Genomic DNA, 20,731 nt, shown 5'->3' with positions numbered 1-20,731 from the left:
GAATTTTAATAGCATAAAGAATTTACTTTTGTTCTTTTAAAGAGCAACCAAAACAAGAATAATATGTATTTGAATATAAAGCCTTAACACTATGTTTAACATGGTGTTTAGACTATGCCTATAGTGGTTACAGGTGTTATTTGGTGAGTAAATTACGAATGCCGTGGGTGTATATGTGCTTATAATCTTACATACATATGAACTAGGTGTGTGTGTATGTGTATGGTATATACAAAAAGTCATGAAATCCAGATCTGACCACCTTGATATTTTTTCCTCTTTGATTTTCACTATAGCAAACACTGAACCTGGAGCCAACCTTCACATGAATCTTTATGAAACCTCACCATTGACCCAAACAACAGAGAAGCAGGTACAGTATTGACTCTGAATGAGGATGACACTGGGAGTCACAACTCGGGTTCTTGTCTCAGCTTGCTGTGTGGCCCTAGGTGAGACACTTTACCTCTCTGGGCCTCGTTTGCCTAATCAATAAAATGAGACAAGTAGACTATGAAATCACAGAGGTTCCTTTACTCTTAGACTTGGAATATCTTAACTCAACTTGGACTGTATTATTTGGCTCTTTACGTGTGTGAATAAGCTGAATAGGCCTTTCCCTGACTTCTGCGAAGTCAGAAAGGGAATAAGGGAACACAGAAAGGTGACATCCAATGAGGCAGTAGGCACTAATTTTCATTCATAATAGAGATAAATATTGGCAATTAAGAAAAAAAAAGTGCAAAGGTAATCGTGAAGAAAGGAGGATGGTGCTTCATCTAGATATATTAAGAATTTCTATTAGTGGACTGGTCACAGTGGGCTCACGCCTGTAATCCTAGCACTTTGCGAGGCTGAGGCTGGCAGATCACCTGAGGTCAGGAGTTCGAGACTGGCCTGGCCAATGTGGTGAAACCCTGTCTCTACTAAAAATACAAAAATTAGCCGTGTGGTGGCATGCACCTGTGGTCGCAGTTACTTGGGAGGCTGAGGCAGGAAAATCACTTGAACCTAGGAGGTGGAGGTTGCAGCGAGCTGAGATCATGCTGCAGCCAGAATCCAGAGCGAGAGAGCGAGACCCTGTCTCAGAAAAAAAAAAAAGAGTATCTGTTAGTGGTTCAAGGACATATGTTCACAAATATTTATAAGTTTGTTCCTTCCTTGGAAGCTTTGAAGCTGGAACTGTCTTCAAATTCTCTCTAGAGAGACAACTCAGGGGAATTCCTAGAACTGAGTCCAGGGCCTCGGAGAACCTGAGGCAGAGGCAGCACACGCAGCTGCAGGGGACTCGCAGGTCTCACCCTGCTGTGTGACACCTCCAGGCCATGATCTTGATTTCTCCATTCTGTCCACCTTCCTTCCTGCCACAGCCTGGCTTTCTATTCTTCCCCAGCACTCATTATGCATAATGGCAATAGAAACGGGTTTGCTTTCATCTGTGTGCCCGAGCTGGGCTCTGAGGTAGGACCTGAACTCTCTGTGACAACCCTAGGCCTGGGTCAGGTCTCCACTGAGGTGAAACGCAACTAAGCAACTCCTCCCTGCTGCCAAGGAGCTGCTGAACCAACATTTGCATCTTTTAAATGCCCACTTTGCAGACATCCCATTTAAGGGAACTAGAGACAGAGTTTTTGAAAGAGTGTGTGACTAAGGAAAACATAATATGGTGTATTTTGATAATTCTGCAACCCAAAGGCCATGCAAAGGCCTCACATACCCTAAACACACCCCAAATTCACACAGCCCCACGGTTCTGTTCCAAAAGACCTACTATCACCTGCAATGAAAGAGAGGCTCGGGCGGGCGTGGAGGCTTACGCCTGTAATCCCAGCACTTTGGGAGGCCAAGGTGGGCAGATCATAAGGTCAGGAGTTCAAGACCAGCCTGGCCAACGTGGTGAAACCCAGTTTCTACTAAAAATACAAAAATTAGCTGGGTATGGTGGCACACCTCTGTAATCCCAGCTACTCGGGAGGCTGAGGCAGGAGAATCACTTGAACGCAGGAGATGGAGGTTGCAGTGAGCCGAGATCACACCATTGCACTCCAGCCTAGGCGACAGAGCAAGACTCCGTCTCAAAAAAAAAAAAAAAAGAAAGAGAGGCTCAACCATGTCTAATTAAATCCTAGGCTGAATTATTAACTTTGCAGTCAGAAGAAGGAACACCAGAGCAAGGGGTCTTAAACGTTCATCCCGGTTTCCCCTGTGAGGCTGTGGAAAGTTAGCTCGCTGAGAAGCCCATGCGCCTGCCTCCTTTGTGAAACAGCGGGGTGGCTCCCACCAGGAGCGACTTGTCCAAGTCGCAGTAGTCCCAGTTCCTTTAGAAGCAGCCCTGGAAAGAAAGGGCATCTGAGGAGAAGTCTAGGGAGCCCCACCAGCCCCAAACACAGAGAAAACAGGGTGGGAGGGAGGTAGGGGTGTCTTCCTGGCCTCCTGCACGCCCGCTTACTTCTCGAGGCTAATGGCCTCTTATTAGATTAATCACTGACTTTAGTTTTAACTACTTCCTCAGCCTACTCCATGGCAATGACTAATTTCATGTTTATTATAAAGCATCTGGAACACATTCAGGACAAATTTCTGTCCAGCTGATTTCAGTTCCCTACATTGATGGGCCACTGGCAATCCAGGGGATTCCTTCCCCTGTGGCCTTTCCCACCCTGAAGCAGAGGACATCACAATACTGATCTTAGCAGCACCGTTCCTTTCCATCAGTTCCCCCACTGACTCCCCCTTCCCTCCCCTCCTTGGGATCTGACCCTATTAGGGGTTCAGTCACATGAAAGACTTGTACTTTTATCACAGTGCTAGCTGAGAGAGGGGAAGACTTGCCAAAGGTGGATATTCTAGTATTACCACCCTCTAATGAGAAGTCGCAGGCCTAGATTTAGAAAACAATCTCTGGCGTGTGGGTTGGGGAGAAAGCCACAGGGTGCTCTGCAGAGGCTGGGGTGACAGCGTTCCCTGGGCTGGAGGCTTCTGCAGAGGCCCTACCGCTGTGATGCGAGAGCCTTCACCTTGGCTCCTCGGAGGCTGTCCGCACTGTATTGGGAGCAGAAAGGGTTAGGCTCCTTCCTCCAACACACGACGAGGATGGCAAATGGTGGGAATGGCTCCCAAGGCACCTTTTCCACACCTGACCTGAGGAGCGGGGCCTCAGCAGCGAATGCATCAAAAGAAATGAGAGTAGCAACTGATAGCAGCAAGTTCCTAGGAGTTAGAAGAGGGGGTGAGGTGGTGGGGGCGGGGTAAGAAAACTACAAGGGGAAATGTGGAGATGAAAAGAGAGCAATGAAAAAAGAAAAAGGAGACAAGCAGACATGTTTCAACTCCAAGCTCCCATTTCCTCTTTCAAATGAACTGCTTCCCCACTGTGAACAGAATCAAGTATTTATGAAGGCATTTTTTGCATATTAATAGCTGCATATGGAGCATCGCCAGAGCTGCAGTCCTAAAGGTACGGTGCCCTTTTTTAATGCAGGTCTTTCAAACTCCTCACAGAATTTGGTATTCTCCTTTAGATTTATTTTCATTTCTGCCTCGTGGCTCCTCCTAAGGCCCTTCATTTGATTAAGGGAAATTAGTTCCTGGGATACTTTCAGAGACAGAGTATTGCTCTTACCTCGGTGGGCCGCTGACATCAATCGCTGGAGAAGCTTTTCCTCTCCCGCAAGGCCTCTCTGTGTAGAGGCCACAGGTTGGGTTAGGTGACCGGCACCTAAAAAGAGTATTAAAATTACAAATGAAAATTTCAGGAGGAAATATTAACATAGCTAGACAGTGGCAGGAGAAAGTAAAACTAGAAAAAAAAGTAAAATAATTTCATTAATTTTACCATCTATACTCAGTAAAGATTACCTGCAATTTTAAAAGAAAATCATTGAGAACCATGATAAAAATAAGCAAAAGACAGAAACAATTCATATCCAAAAAGGAGTAACAGAAAATAAATATGAAAAAAGTCATTCATCTTGATTAACAATTTAAATGTATATTGAGGCAAACTATAAGTACCATCTTATATCTGAGATTTGTGCCTTCTCTTCCTCTTTTTAAATGGTAACGCCCAGAGCTGCCAGGGTTTCAAAACTGGTATACTTATACACTTCTGGTGGAACACAGTCTTGATTCAATCCCTTCGTAAAGCAAAATGGCAATATAACTCATGAAACATGAAAAATATGAAATATCCATTGATTATGTATTTCTGACTTCTGGGAATTTATCCTAAGGAAATAATTCAACAGAAAAAAAAAAAAGGCAGTGAAGATGTCCATTGCAGCATTATCTATAACAGAAAATCTGGAAACAGTCTAAGAGTGTAACATCAGAGAAATGATTTTGGGGAGATTTAGAATCTTGTAGCCTCCAGTCGCATGACTCCTAAACCATAATTTCTAATTTTGTGGCTAATTTGTTAGTCCTGCGAAGGCAGTCTGGTTCACAGGTAGGAAGGGGGTTTGTTTTGGGAAAGGGCTGTTATCATCTTTGTTTCAAAGCTAAACTATAAACTAAGTTCCTGCCAAAGTTAGTTTGGCCTACACCAGGAATGAGCAGGGTCAACGTGGAAGTTAGAATCAAGATGGAGTTGGTTAGGTCAGATCTCTTCCACTGCCTCAGTTATAATTTGGCAATTGCAGTTTCACCCTCGGTGAAGGGTTTAATTTAAGCATTAAAAAAGGATGATTGTTCATACTAGAAACTGAGATTTCATACTAATGTTTAACACTGGCAACATCATTGACATTCTGGACCAGGTAGTCTTTGTTTTGGGGAACTTTCCCATTGATTGCAGGATGTTAAGCAGTATGCCTACTAGATGCCAGTAGCACAACCCTCCCCAGTTGTGACAATCAAAACTGTTTCCAGACCGTGCTAAACGCCTGCTGGGGAGCAAAATCACCTCCAGTTGAGAACCACTGATTTAACTTTTTTTTTTTTTTCTTTTTGAGATAGTGTCTCGCTCTGTTGCCCAGGCCAGAATGCAATGGCGCAATCTCGGCTTACTGCAACCTCCACCTCCCGAGTTCAAGCAATTCTCTTGCCTCAGCCTCCCAAGTAACAGGGATTATAGAATCATGCCACCACTCCCGGCTATTTTTTTTTTGTATTTTGGTAAAGATGAGGCTTCACCGTGTTGCCCAGGCTGGTCTCGAACTCCTGAGCTCAGGCAATCCACCCGCCTTGGCCTCCCAAAGTGCTAGGATTACAGGAGTGAGCCACCATGCCTGGCCTGATTTAACATTTTAAAAGTGGAAATCAAAATAAGTCCACTATGGCTGCAACTATATAAAAAAAAAAAAATGTGTCTGTTCGGAAAAGACTTGCAAATAATGCATGAAAAAAGTTCAGTCATGCTAACTTGAAACCGAGGTGGATTTTGTTATTTGTTTTCCTAGGCTTTTTTTTTTTCATTGTTTTGCCTTTTTCTAAATTCTCCCTATAAGAAGAAAAGATGGATCATGAGGAGAGCTGGTTTTATTCAAGTCTAGCATAAAATAATCTCAGACTCAGAGTACGCAAGTATTCAGCAAGCTGAACAGGGGTCAACACCATAGCAGCATTATTTTGTAGCTAATTATCATTGGTTTAAAATATTTAACATTAATCAGGTTTTTATTAGTTTATTGAATAGAGTCATCAGCATTCTCCTTTTAAGGATCTCGATCCCTTTTGCCATTTTATCTCTCTAACTCTAGACTTTGGGGGACAATGAATTCATCTTTCTGAAACATTGGAATTCAGAGCATAAAACTCTCATCCATCCAGATCCATCTACGTAAGCTTGGGAAAAGCGGGGCGCTGAGCCCACTTGTTCGTAGAGCTGTCAGGGCAGAGGATGTCAGTAAAGAGTATCAAAGTACAAGCTCAAACCTTAATTAGATTTCCCAAAAACGATTGCATCTCTTTGTTTAAAATAAGAAAGAAAGCATCTCACCAGTTTTCACATTGTCACTTTTCTCCTTTTGTTTAAACTATTTGCAAGCTAGGGAGAACAAACATCCTTTCTCACATGCCTTATCTTGGGTTTTGTTGTGTTGCTTTGTGGGGCTTAGAACTTTGGTGATATCCTAAAAATCCTGTTAAATTGGTGTTGTATCCCTTTTTTCACTTCTGTTTCAACGTATACTATCTCGAGTTCAGGTTTCATAAGTTTACAACAGTATAAATTCATATTTGATCTTATGTATCCTAAGTTTATCTCTTTTGGATTTCAAAGAGTAGCCTATAATTCTAGCACACTAGGATTTGGTTTGAATAAACCTGTGTTTACCCCCATCTGTTTCCTTGGTGGTTTCACAGATGGTGTTCATATCCCCGTCAGCTCTCCTCTTTCAGGACCAAAAACAACAAGCACACACAAAAAAATAAAAGATAAAACACTTGTAGACACACTGTGTTTTGTACAAGGGTACAAAGGTAACCTTTTATTTCGTGTCCTTCTAAGCCATACCCTACCCTGCCTTCTGTTTAAGGCTGTTGTCTGCCTTTGTATCCCTTGTGTCTGGCACAGTTCCTGGTACATGGGAGCCACTCAAAAACAAATCAACAGGCCGGCGCAGTGGCTCACGCCTGTAATCCCAGCACTTTGGGAGGCCGAGGTGGACGGATCACTTGAAATCAGGAGTTCGAAACTTAGCCAGGGCAACAAAGTGAGATTCTCTCTCTCTCTCTCTCTCTATTTATATTTGTGTGTGTGTGTGTATATATATGTATGTATGTATAGTTTTATATATATATAGTTTTATATATATGGAACTAAATCTGTCATTGACATTAAGATCCAAATTCTGAATGAAAAAGCCCATCTCCTCTACATAGAATTCCGAGATTGCACTTGATTTATTTTCAGTGATAATGAGATGGAAGTTCAACTGATCTTTCCCCCACAACTCACACAGTCTCTGGGCATTTCCTGCTATTGGTCATTATGATTTGGTTTTTCCTTCTCTGGAAAAGCTTTGGGTCATGTGCAGACTTGGGGATGTCACTAGGCATCCTTCTTGGAGATCTCTCTGAGACTAACAAGTAAGATTGGTCTCCACACCAATGCCTAAGAGAATTCGCTTTCTGCATTTCCCCATCAAGAAAAGTGCTCTTGACTCCCTACCCTGCCTTTGTTTCTTATCTCTAAAGTCAGCTTTCTTTTCCAAGACACTGCAACAGCTCACCTAGTTCCATGCCTGTGCTCACTCTCCCTTCTCTCTCTCTCTCTCTCTCTCCCCCCTCCCCCCACCCTCTGGTTTTGTAAATAGCTTTGGTTGTGGAACTTGATTCAAAGGCTTTTGAAAATCTAAGCAAACTTCATCTTCTGGTTCAGCCTTACCCACAGGATTACTTTGTCTGCCCCAAAACGCCCTAGACAATTTAAGGCTAATTTCCTGAGAGGGGTTTGTTTTTAATTACAAAATGAGGGCATTTATTTGTTGAATTTTCACTGCAACTATCATTTATTCCAATAAGTCTGTATTAATTGATGTCTTGGCTGCTAGTGCACACAATATCTGCATAGTAAATTTGTTTTCCTTTTTTCTTTGTATTATGAAAAATTTCAAACATATGTAAAAGTAGAAAGAATAATATGATGAACCTCCACATACCTATCGCAAGCTTTAACAATTATCTCCCCATTCTCTTGAGAGGGTCCTTTTTTTTTTTTTTTTTGTTTTGAGACAGAGTCTCACTCTGTTGCCTGGGCTGGAGTGCAGTGGCACACTGTGACCTCTACCTCCAGGGTGCAAGTGATTCTCCTGCCTCAGCCTCCCGAGTAGCTGGGGTTACAGGTGCCAGTCACCATGTCAGGCAAATTTTTGTAGTTTTAGTAGAGACGGGGTTTCTCCATGTTGACCAGGCTGGACTTGAACTCCTAACCTCAGGTGATCCACCCACCTTGGCCTCCCAAAGTGCTGGGATTACAGGCTTCAGCCACCCGCCTGGCCAAGAGGGTCTTTTTAAATGGTAAAAACAGCCAATGTTTTTGCATTTTACTACGCACAGGGTTTAGGATTATCTCATCCTTACAACATCCTCATGTAGTTGGTATAGTTATTATCCCTGTTTGCAGACAAGGAAATAGATATCAGGACTAATAGAACCCCTTTCACACATGAACTGCACTTTCAAAGAGGCCTAGTCATTTGGAAATCCAATAAAGCTGCATTTAAATCCCAACTTCTAGGCCAGGAGTGGTGGCTCACATCCGTAATCCCAGCACTTTGGGAGGCCAAGGCTGGAGAATTACTTGAGCCCAGGAGTTTGAGACCAGCCTGGGCAACAAAGTGAGACCCCGTCTCTATAAAAAATTAGCAGCCAGGTGCGGCGGCTCACACCTGTAATCCCAGGACTTTGGGAGGCCAAGGTGGGCAAATCAACAAGGTGAGGAGTTCAAGAGCAGCCTGGCTAATACGGTGAAACCCTGTCTCTACTAAAAATAGAAAAAATTAGCCAGGCGTGGTGGCACTCGCCTGTAGTCCCAGCTACTCGGGAGCCTGAGGCAGAAGAATCTCTTGAACCTGGGAGGCGGAGGTTGCAATGAGCAAAGATTGTGCCACTGCATTCCAGCCTGGGCGACAGAGCAAGGCTCCATCTGAAAAAACAACAACAAAAAAAGCCAGGTGTGGTGGTGCATATCTGTAGTCCCAGCTACTCAGGAGGCTGAGGCAGGAGGACTGCTCCAGCCTGGGAGGTCGAGGCTGCAATGAGCCATGATCACATGACCACACTCCAGTCTGAGTGACAGAGTGAGACTCTGTCTCAAAAATGAATAAAATAAAATAAATCCTAACTTCTTCCTTACAGGCTGTGTGGCTTTAGGCAGGCTATTTAACCTCTCTGAGGCAGAGTTTCCTCATAGGGTAATAATATTTCCCTCATGGGGTCATGACGAGGATGAGATGAAACATATGGAAAGGGATTTGCACAATGCTTGGCAATAGGCAACCCCCAATACATTATAATCATTACTGTTGTACTCCCCTGTCCCTTGCCTTGAAAGTCATTATAAAACAGAACTTGGAGCTTGTATACAATCTAAGGGTTTAGACATGGAAAAGGAGAAGCTTGAAAAGCAGGAATAATTTAAAGGAGGAAATGAGTCAATCTACCAATTGTTCCTTCCTTACCCATCCCCAACCCCCAATTCAAGCATCCCTCTCTCTGCCTCCCAAATATCCTCCATGCCTTCTGGAGTGTTCACTGTGTTTCACTGCTTAAATTTCTAACTATTAGAGATTATTTTGGGTTCCTCATATCTCCTTGTGAAAGTTTCTTAATTGCTTCCCCCTATACCTAAGGGAGTACAGCTGAAGGCCTGTGGGCAGAAAGGAGGCAGGGAATCTGGGGGCCAGGAGCACTGTGTTGGCAGGGCACCACACAGCACAGGGCTGCAGAGGAAAATTTAGAGGTTGGAGGACAGAAGAGCCCAGTGGAGGGGAAGGGGTCAGGAAAGTGTGGGGACCCAGGAAAGAAAAAGAAACGACATTTTTCTTTCTCTTCTTCCAGCCTCCTGCTGTCACGCATGACCAGGACTTCTTCAACTCCATAGTCCGGCTGAATCTGGGTTAGATAAACTTTTATGGGAGAGTCTGGGAATCAAAACACCATATTTTTTTTCCTAGTAAAAATCGACTCATTTAAAAATGACCTTTTCACAGTGGAATCAGTTTGCAAGTTGAGATTCCCTGTCTGTCAGTTGTCAGATTGGAAAAGTCCCACCAGACCCAACAAAACAAGGAAGTCACACAGTTTTGAGTTCAAGTTTTGAGTTGGAAGGAGCTGAGGAGTTGTTCAGATTTCCCACCTTTCACCTCTCGACCTCCCATCTCCCAGTCTAAAATAGAATGTGTCCTCTCTCAAACACAGGCACAGTTCCGGCCTGAATACAGCCAGCCACCCCCTCACAGAAAAAGCTGGCTTCTACCTCCCCTGGGGCAGAAGAGATCACTATTTTGGCTTGAAATTTTTCTCCTCCAGTTCCTAAGCCAGATAAACAGTGATTCTGTTGTATCAAAAAAGCACATAATAATGTTGAAGACGGTAGCAGTTAGAATTCACAGATAAGATTTACTTATAATAAGTAGAAGCACTGGAATGAAAGTGTCCAGAGTTTCGTTCAGAATTCCCTGGAAGAGAACAATGAGCTTAGCCCCATTTTCTAGGTAGGGAAGCTGAGGTACAGAAAGAGGAATGGCTTAGCCAAAGTCACGAAATGAGCCCCTCATGGAAGCGAAGACTGGAGGTTGCCATGTTTCTCTTTCAAGACTCATGTTTGCTAGCTGTTCGGCTAATTTGCTAAACACTCAGGAGGATGTCAAATCTCCTTCTGTAAAGTTGAGGACATTAAAAAATAGATGAAGACCAAAATTCCTGACAGGAGGAGAATAAGAAAGCTCTTCTTTGGCTACCAAACTGTGTCTCCACCGTGCCTACTTGTGGAGCCCTCACAAAACGGCTCACTCAGCCCATTTCACCAGCACCAAATTGCCTGTAGAATGTAAAAAGTGGGCCCAGACCTCACATGACCAAGAAGAGCAGGATGAGCCCAGGACTGCTGGGCACATTTGTGTGGGGTGGAAGCCCGCTGTGGCTCTGGGGTTCTGCTGCTCCTCAGAAAGAGGCTATGCGGCCAGGCTGGGTTGCTGAACTGAGATCCCAGGTGTCCATCTGACCTCCTGCACACTGGAGGCCTCCTCCCTTCCAGCCAGGGAAACCTAGACAGAGACAGAACCTCAGAGTGAGGACTCTAGGGGTGGCCAGGGTGGTTGGCCTTGCCACAGACAGGGTGCCCTCCAAGTCAGCCTGAGGTTGACAGTATATATAACGCCTGGCCCACTCGGATGCCCTCCCTAGGCAGCCCCATCTCAGGGATCCCAGGGAGTCCCAGGCACACTCAGCCCCACCACTGGCCCCATTCCCGCTGCCCGCTTTTAGGTCCGTAGGCTGTCATGGGCAAGGAACAACAGGGCCCGGGAAGACCAAACACGGGGAAAGTTGCCAGGCCCTTCGCGCCTGCAGGAAGGGTCCCTTCCAGGATTTGGTTCCCCTACCCTAGGAGGGGGTGCGAGGACAGGAAATCTCAGAATCCCAGCCCTCCTTCTCCCTTAGCCCCAGTGACTAAATCTCTCAGATCTCTCCATGCCCCTGGGACTCAGAGCCACCAAGGGGAGTCGAAGGACAGACTATCAGCCAACGAGGGGAGCCCGGGGTCAGAGGAGGGACTGACTCTTCCTTTTGTTTACTCACAGGAGGCAACAAATGCCCTGTGTACACAGAGGTTTGATGTGGCAACTTGAGAGACCACCTAAGGGTTTCAGCAAAGGCTCCCCCAACCCGCTCTTCAAGCATTAAGATAATGGTGGGGTGTGTTCCCCAGCATATTTCAGATCTTGGTTACAAAGGCCCTCCTTTTTTCTGTTTTCTTCCTCCAGCTCAGCTTGCCCACAGGTTCCCGGAGCCTCTTGGCAGCCTGTTCTCCGGCAGAATGAAGTTGTGAGCTGCGTGGGAGGGAGTTAGACAGCGAGAGTGTTGCAGCCTCCTTAATGAGGGACAATCACTCTTCTTGGAGCCATTAAGCTGCATCTACAAAGATGGGGAACCCCAATTAGAAAGGAGTGGGAGAAGTAATGAGGAGGGCCCGAGGGACACCTACAGGAGAGATCCTTATCTCTGGTGGCTCTGTGGGACCCAGGGTAGAGACGCAGCCACTTGGGTTTAGAATTTCATCTCCTTCTTAAGGTTAGACTTCCCAAAGTCTGTTTGGAGAGCCAACCCATGGTAGTGACTATTTAAAATATACCAGTTGAAAGGAAGAGGAAAAATTACTGGGGAGAAGGGTTTCTCCCTGGGTCTATAGTTCAGATATTATAATCCAAGAGTAAGAAAGGAAACAATAAGATGTGTCTGTAATTTTAATGGATGTTCTCTTTAAGTTTTGCCATATTGTATATGTGTGTAAGTCTAGATATTTGTACGCAACCAATAGCACTCTCTTTTTTCTGTGATAGCTCAACTGAATCATATTGTGTTTACAGCAAGATAATAATCCTGGATTTTCCATGGCTCTGTCAGAGTATAAGATTAGCTCTTGAATTCATTAACAGTCATCTCCTTTTAAATGTCAGATAACTTTTTAAATGCCAAGTACTTACGCAATGCCTTCTGTGCAATTCAAATCAGCTTTACCAAATTAACTCGTTAATCTTTATTGTTTCATTTACTAAAGAGAAAGGCTTCCAGGTGTTTTTAGCAGAACATAAAAATATTAAAGTATTTGCAGTACAATATAGGTGAAGGGATGGCTTCTGTTTCTCTGTTAAACATTTCACCATTCCATCAGTTTTTTTGTTTTGTTTGTTTGTTTGGTGTGGGTTTTTGGGGTTTTATTTTGTTTTTAAGACAGTCTTGCTCTGTGGCCCAGGCTGGAGTGCAGTGGTGCGATCTCAGCTCACGATAACCTCTGCCTCCCACGTTTAAGCAATTCTCATGCCTCAGCCTCCCAAGTAGCTGGGACCACAGGCATGCACCACCATGCCGGCTAATTTTTGTATTTTTTAGTAGAAATGGGTTGTGCTGTGTTGACCAGGCTGGTCTTGAACTGCTGGCCTCAAGCAATCCATTCACCTCAGCCTCCCAAAGTCCTGGGATTACAGGCATAAGCCACCGCGCCTATCCATTCCATTAGTTTTTAAATCATCTCCACCACAGTATTCACATAAAAAAAAAAAAAAAAACCTTCAGGCATCTCTGCTTTCTTCAGTTCCTCCATTTTCCTTCCCTTCCATTTAACCTTGTGTTTTCTTCGCCCTCCTATACCTTTAAAGACCTTGACTCCTGATCACTGTTTATTGTTCTGTCTTTGCTCTCAACATACCATAGAGCTGCAAGTGTCAGTTTTGATTGCTCTGCCACTCGGAAAACAGAAGGGTGCCTTGCAGGGTCAGGGATGGAGCCCAGAAGGCTGGGGCAGACAGGCCTAGAAATCAAGAATTCCACTTTCCTTTTAAAAGATTCCCTGCTTACCTCTAAATAATCATACCAAGGGCCAGGCGCAGTGGCTCACTCCTGTAATCCCAGAACTTTGAGAGGCCAAGGCGGGCGGATCACCTGAGGTCAGGAGTTTGAGACCAGCCTGGCCAACATGACAAAACCCTATTTCTACTAAAAATACAAAAATTAGCCAGGCATGGTGGCATACACCTATAATTCCAGCTACTCAGGAGACTGAAGCAGGAGAATCGCTTGAATCAGGGAGGTGAAGTTTGCAGTGAGCCAAGATCGCACCACCGCACTCCAGCCTGGGTGACAGAGCAAGACTCTGTCTCAAAACATAATAATAATAATTCAATAATTCAATAAATATATAATCAGACCACAGCGATACCAGCTACCCTGATTGCTAAAGACAGATTCATCCAGGGCTGGCTCCAGCTTGTCATCCAGCTCTCTGCTCAAATGTCAGCTCCTTAGAGCGGCCTCCTCTGACCACTCAAGCAAAGCGGCCACCCCCTTCCCATTACCCTCCCTCCTAGCACCACTGTGTTGTCTTCACAGACTAGTCACCACCTAAAGGCATCATCTTGCTTATGTGTGTGTTTGTTTGTCTGACACACAGTAGGCACTTGATAAATATCAGTTTAATGGATAAATGAAAAACCACCCAAGCACGTGACTTTCATTTTTATTTTTGTATTTATTATTTATTTATTTATTTATTTTTACAGACAGGGCCTCACTCTGTCGCCCAGGCTGGAGTGCAATGGCATGATCACAGCTCACTGCAGCCTCAAACTCTTAGGCTCAAGCATCTTCCCACCTCAGACTTCTGAATAGCTGGGACTAGAGGCGTGTACCACCACACCCAGCTAATTTTCTTTACATTTTTTGTAAAGACAGGATCTCACTGTGTTTTCCAGGTTGGTCTCAAGCTCCTGAACTCAGGCAGTCCTCCTGCCTCAGCCTTCCAAAGTGATGGGATTACAGATATGAGCCACTGTGCCGGACCTAGCATGCAACTTTCTTTCCTGCTTTCAATTTTCTAACTTTTTCTTCTCACATCACTACCTCTTCTTTATATGTTTAATTGTTTTTTTCCTCCCATCTCCCAAATCCTCTTTCACTATCATTCATTCGTTAGAACACTTGAACATAATGAGCAAAAACAGTACTTTTCATTCCAGTGGGTATAGAGCCTTCACTGAAAACATACCATCAAGCTAGAATTGATGGCCCCTGAACATTAGGGAGATGAGCCATATGGTCAGGAGAATTGTTTTATCGAAAGATTTATAGGTCAAGTGGCTTGGGGAGACTTTTCTCAAAGCCTCTCAACTCCTCACTCTTCAATCGGAGCCCCAAATAAGGAGTTAAAGTAATTTCAGCCATTGAAATTCGTCTTGACTATGCCTTTTGTTCTCCAGTCAAACACAAAATCTTCTCTTGGGGATAATGGAGAAATTTCCCTCAAATCATTATCATCTGATTTCTATTATTCAATCCAGTGATTCATGCATGATTGTGGAGGCTAGAAAGCTTGAAATGCTTTGTCTGAGTCTAGCTTGGACCAAATGCTTTCATGTGATTGAGAAATGGAGAGGGACTGTCTCACCCTGAAAAGCTAATCAGATATGTGACTGAGATGATAAAAAAAAATTGGATGTGTGTTTATCCAGAAAAATCTTTATCTCTAGCCACATTTCAGAGCAAAAGAAAAGGGTGTGGGTGTTCACTGGAATGATAACTGCTTGTGGGGACTCACCAATTGTTAATTCATCATTAATGTTTAAAAGTAATATAAATGTTATAGGAGAGAGAGTTTATGACTGCCCAGAGAGATGGCCATCTGAGAGTCTCCTAGAAAATATGGAAATTATCAAATCTACTCTCAGGGTGATCTCACGGCATATTAATGTATGTGACCCCAGCAAATTGGTCCCAAAAATAATAAATAACTTTTCTCTTTGGAAATGAGGAACCAGTGCTCCCTAGAGGACTGTCTTCTGGAGGTCAACACATACTTCCTGTAAAGGTATCTTCATTGCTCCCTCCTCCTTTGAATTGAGGTGGGCCATAACCTGTTAGTTACTCTTTTGTTCAGCAAATATGTATCAAGTGTGTGTTCATTTCCAGACCCTGTGCCAGAAACTGCCAGGACAATGGGAATGAAAGAGCCATGGTTCCTGCCTTCAGGGGGCTTCCAGTCTAGAGGAGGAGGAGAGATGGCTGCACAAGCCTGAGCAATCATTATGGGCAATGGCAGGAGGTGCTCATGCTCTGGGTGGTCACAGGGGCATAGGGAAGCCAGACTTGAAAGACAAAGAAGAATCAGAAGAAGGGGAGAGGGAAGGGCACGTGCAAAGGTCTTGCTCCGGGAGCTCAAGGGCCGGTGTCCATGTGGCCCTCTGCACCTGCTATTCCCATAGCGAAGTAAACACTTCATGCAGATAGACCCTAGAACCTTCCTTCACCATCTTCAGAGCTTGCCCTGTCATTGCTTTTTCATGGGACCTCCCTTGACTCCCTGCTTAAAATTGCAGCCTCCACTTCCATCCCCAGCTATTCCCTCAGCCCACTTTGTGTTTTATTTTTCTCCCTATCACAAACCACCTTCAGACGTACTTATGTTCCACTTCCTTGTGAATTCTGTCTTCCCTTTCAGTGGAATGTATATGCACTCTTTATGAGGGTGGAGACTTTCGTCCCTTTGGGCACTGCCCTATCTGCTCTGCCTGGCATAGAAAAGACACCCAATAAATATTTGTTGTATGACCTAATGAAGCAGGAGAGATCATCTAGGGCCTGGCAGGAAGGGCTTATAAACCTTGTAAGCCAGTTGGCCTTCATCTTGAGGACAATGGCCTTTGAAGGTTTCAAGCAGGGAAGTGATATGATCCAGTATGCACCTTGGAAGGTGCACCCAGGTTGCAATGTGGGGCATGGGCTGGAGTGCAACTTCAGATCCAACTGTGTAGTGTCCTGAAACGTGACACCCTTTGCATGGCCCAGAAGTTTGGAGAGCCCCCGGGGCCTCCCAGACTCCTGTGTTAGCTCATTCTTCCTTCTCTCTCTGCTACATTTGTTCAAATCAGTCTTCCTAACATATCAAATTCATTTTTGTCATCTTGGAAATAAACTAGAATCTTGCTATAACCATATTTGCTGCAAAGCAGATTTGATAACCATTCATGGAAGCTATGTAAGTATCAAAAATATCTCATTAAAAAGGAGCCTTCAACAGATGGTAATTTTAGCTCTGCCATATAGCAGCGAATGGCTTTGGGCAAGTTGCTTAACCTCCCAGAGCCTCCTGGTTTCCTGTCTGTATAATGGGAGTAACAGTACCTGCCTTACAGGGTTGTTGTGAAGGTTAAATAAAATAATTAAAGCCCTGGGACCTAGGAAGGTCCCTTTTTCCACTTCCATAGGTACTAATAAATAAACACTCTTGGGCTGTTTTCCATCTATAGGGTCCTCTGTCTCTTCAACAGTAAAAATAGGTGTTGCGTATTATTGTTTCAATGATTTTAAAAATTGCCTTCTGTAAATATTCGGGGATTTGGACTAGCTCTTGTTGCACTGTATATCATTCATATGAAAGTTTGAGCTTTCTGCTTCTCTTCACAGGGAGCCCAGCAGTCCTTGGAGGCAGCAGCTCAGAAGACAGAAGAGCCTCAAAGTTGTATAAATAAAGGGCTGATATGTTCAAACAGAAAAGAATTTTACACGCGCAAGCTGCACATCGACATGACGCCGTTCCTGAAGGTGATCTCACACTGAGAAGACGAGAGGTTTTATAGACACAAACATAGGAATTCCAGTTAATACACTTCTGCATGGTGCAAAAACAGCTTCAGAAGTCCCTCAGAGCTCCTGCATTATCAGAAGGGACAGAAAATAGGCAGTTTGTAGCAGATGAAGAAAGAACAAATTAGGACAGTAATCACAGCCAGCCATCGGGGACAAGTCAGTCGGGTGTCTGGTTTGGGTAGTGGGGGACAGGGAATAGAAAGGAGAAAGAGTAACTTTAAACCACCTCATAAAACAGTCAAATATAATTCATTTTATCTTGACAGTGGCTAAAATAATTGTTACTGTTTTACCACTGTCACTTGGTAGAGTTGATATTACTACTGTAGAGAAGACTGATTCTTGAGTTAACTATTTAGAAGTCAACTGCAAATTCCTTTCTGGATATCTGGCCTTGCTTTCTGTTCTCTAAGAGTTCATTGATCTCCCAAGCTCAGCTTCATTTCAAGTTAAGGGTTCTGAGGGTTTCTATAGTGAGGATGGCATTTGTCCATCTTTGCAACACTCCCTTCCACCCCAGCATCGAACACAGCGCCCAACACATGGAAGGTGCTCATTAAATGCTCCATGAATTGGCCCATCCTTTTCATCCCACACCCTCTGGTTTAGGGCCCCTTTCCTACCCATTCTTTGCCCTCCTCAGAGCTTACTGAACTGGAAATAAATAGCCATGGAGTCAAAGAAACTGACCAGGAACATAGCCAGGCCTAGCATGGAAGGATCTCAGATCCTTCATAGTACCCTGGAGAAAATATTCCAGGCCCTTGATAAGAAATGACTGAGAAAGACAGGAATGGGGCAGAAGAAACCAAATACTTGCCGAGTGTATGATGGTGGCTCTATCTAGTGCCATAGCCTGGCAGGGGTTTTGAAAGTCATGAGGGTCACCCTCCTAATTCTCTGGGCTGCCCCAATCCCAGTTCTACAAGGTGGGACTTTGATTGAGTCATGCATTTGTCCAAAATCTGTCTCTGTCCATGACCGGGCTCTGCTTTTCAGGGCTTCCTCTTAGATAGGCTCTTCCCCAGGGGTGGCAAGCTGGCCACCAGCTTCTATTTCCCAGGTCATTCCAGAACTGAATGTAAGCCAATGTGGGTCGCTTATCCATACCCATTGAAATGCCATTGGCCCACCCTGGAGCCACAGGGACTGAGAATGGGAAGAGAAAGTATGTCTGACAGAGGAAAATGGGGTACTGAAAACTATAAGAAGGAATTTCAGCTACTCAGGAGATTGAGGTTGGAGGATCATTTGAGTCCAGGAGTTCAAGGCTGTAGTGTGCTATGATTACACCCGTGAATAGCCACTGTACCCCAGCCTGGGCAACGTAGTGAGATCCCATCTCTATAGGAAAAAAACCTACAAGAGAGAAGAATGATTCTGGACCCCAAAAGAAAAGATATTTGCTACGAGTATTCAAAAAATATTGCCATGCTCCATGATTTATAGTGTTGAAACTATCCCTTTTATTCTTAGCAACAGTTTAGTTCTTCACTTAGGGCTGAAAGAATTATGAATCGTACTTTCTGGGAGGAAATATCCCATCACAGTCACCATTCATAAACCAATATTTGAACACCGGCTATCTACTATGTGTTTGGCACTTTCTGGGCATTTGGGATACATCAGTGAAAAAAACAGACCAAGATCCCTGCCCTGCTCCAGGATAGTACAGGGAACAGACAACAGACCTAATACACAAGCAGAGCATGTAGCATGTTCAAAGGTGATAGCTGCTAAGGAAATGAGATAAGAAAGGGGCTCATACCTGTAATCCCAGCACTTTGGGAGGCCGAGGCGGGCAGATCATGAGGTCAGGAGATCGAGACCATCCTGGCTAACACAGTGAAACCCCATCTCTACTAAAAATACAAAAAATTAGCCGGGCGAGGTGGCGGGCGCCTGTAGTCCCAGCTACTCAGGAGGCTGAGGCAGGAGAATGGTGTGAACCTGGGAGGCGGAGCTTGCAGTGAGCTGAGATCCACCACTGCCCTCCAGCTTGGGTGATAGAGTGAGATTCCATCTCAAGAAAAAAAATAAAAAGAAAAAAGAAAATATGGAGCATCTAAGAATGCAGAATTCAAAGTGGGGAAATTTACAGTAATTGCTTGCATATTTAGTATCCACAATGCTTTTGTGTTACACTTTTTTGTCCAGCAATTTTGGCACAGTATTATAGAAGGAAAAGTGTTGTCATCTCTAAGGCCCACTTTCCTGTCCACCTCCCACAAAGTACACACTCAGTACACTTTCTGACTCCCAGGCCAGTCTTTGCCCCAAAGACCATGCCTTCTCTTGGAAATGTTCAGTGTTCACAGCTCTCTCTAGATAGACCTTCTCCTTATGGATGTGGTAGCTCCCACGTTCTTAGGGATTGCCATGTAGTAAGACACAGTCTCAGGGTAGTACAGACAAAGATGATGAGTTCAAACAGAGAAGAGCACACAGGCTGTCCTCCACTCCTGGAGCTGTGTAGAAACCAACTCATCCTCTACATTCATTCATGTATCTCCTGCCTGTCCACAGGGTGTGTCATTCATTTTTGCCTGGGGCATGTAGGAAGCATTGCACATTGCAGGGGATGAGGGTAGGTGATAAGAAAGGTCAAGGCAGAACAAGGGAATGGAAAGAGATAAAAATAATCACAATTGCTAACATTGCGGAGCACTTATTCTGTGGCTGGCTTTGTTCTAAATTGTATATGCATGCATTTACTTAATTCATAAAATGAATCTAAGTATGTAGAATTACTCCATTTTACAGATGAGAAAACTAAGGCATTGAGAGGCTAAGTAACTTACCGAATGTCACACAGTTGATAAATGGCAGAAGCAAGATTTGGTCAGGCAGCCCAGTTCCAGTGCCTATGCTCAACCATCTGTTATAAAGCCTCACTGCAGCCCCCAGCTGAGACCTGTCCAATCAAAAACACTGCCTATCATGTTAGCTAAGCATCCAACACTCCTTCTAGAAAATTCCGTTCCTGTGGACACATTCCATCTGCTCCAGGAAGATTTTATGACCCCACAGGACTTTGCCCTTCCCTCCAGTCCCACCCAAGTTCTGTGAAGACAATATAAAGCTTTCTCTCCCACTGATCATTCGGTTCCCCTCAGCCAACATATTTTTATTTTTCTTTCTATATTGAGACAGAGTCTCACTCTGTCACCCACGCTGGAGTGCAGTGGCGCAATCTCGGCTCACTGCAAGCTCTGCCTCCCGGGTTCACGCCATTCTCCTGCCTCAGCCTCCCGAGTAGCTGGGACTACAGGCGCAAACCACCACACCCGGCTAATTTTTTGTATTTTTTAGTAGAGACGGGGTTTCACCATGTTATCCAGGACAGTCTCGATCTCCTGACCTCATTATCTGCCTGCCTCAGCCTCCCAAAGTCCTGGGATTACAGGCGTGAGCCACCGCGCCCGGCCCCCTCAGCCAACATATATAGAACACGCTCTGAGTATCAGACACTGTGATAGGCACTGAGGATACAGAGATGAATCATCTCTATCCTTGACCTTCCAAGGAACCTAGAATCTAAGAGGAAGATAAACAATGAAACAGGTAATAGCACAATGTTGTGGCAGAGGCAGTCTCACGTTACTACAGGAGAGCATTCATTCATCTTCCATTTATTGCATGTGAACTTCTCACATTTTAAGAACCTCTTTACAATACTGAAGGCAACACTAATTAGCTGATTACACAGAATAATTTGTTTATATCAGGCTTAGATTTGAGGAAATATGATTGATCCAGAGTACATCTGGGTTCATTTAAAAATCGAACCATTTCACCCTTTCAGACACAGTGAGTGGCACATGCCTAGAATCCCAGCTGCCTGGGAGGATGAGGCCGGAGGATCGCTTGAGCCCAGGAGTTTGAGACCAGCCTGTTTTCTTTCTTTCTTTCTTTCTTTTTTTTTTTTTTT

General features: G+C 44.3%; 1 protein-coding gene across 1 annotated transcript in view; it reads left to right on the top strand.

Moving 5' to 3' along the window:
- KIAA2012 (KIAA2012 ortholog) overlaps positions 1 to 20,731 on the top strand; it is a 130,047-nt gene that overhangs the window by 72,457 nt on the left and 36,859 nt on the right. The window contains 2 exon segments of the mRNA XM_011950003.1: positions 297 to 373; positions 16,618 to 16,755. Coding sequence (XP_011805393.1) covers positions 297 to 373; positions 16,618 to 16,755 — 215 coding nt within the window.

Source organism: Colobus angolensis, unplaced genomic scaffold (genome assembly GCF_000951035.1).
Source record: "Colobus angolensis palliatus isolate OR3802 unplaced genomic scaffold, Cang.pa_1.0 Scaffold30, whole genome shotgun sequence".
In the NCBI taxonomy this organism is placed as follows: domain Eukaryota; kingdom Metazoa; phylum Chordata; class Mammalia; order Primates; family Cercopithecidae; genus Colobus; species Colobus angolensis.
This window is presented reverse-complemented; position numbering and strand designations above follow the sequence as displayed.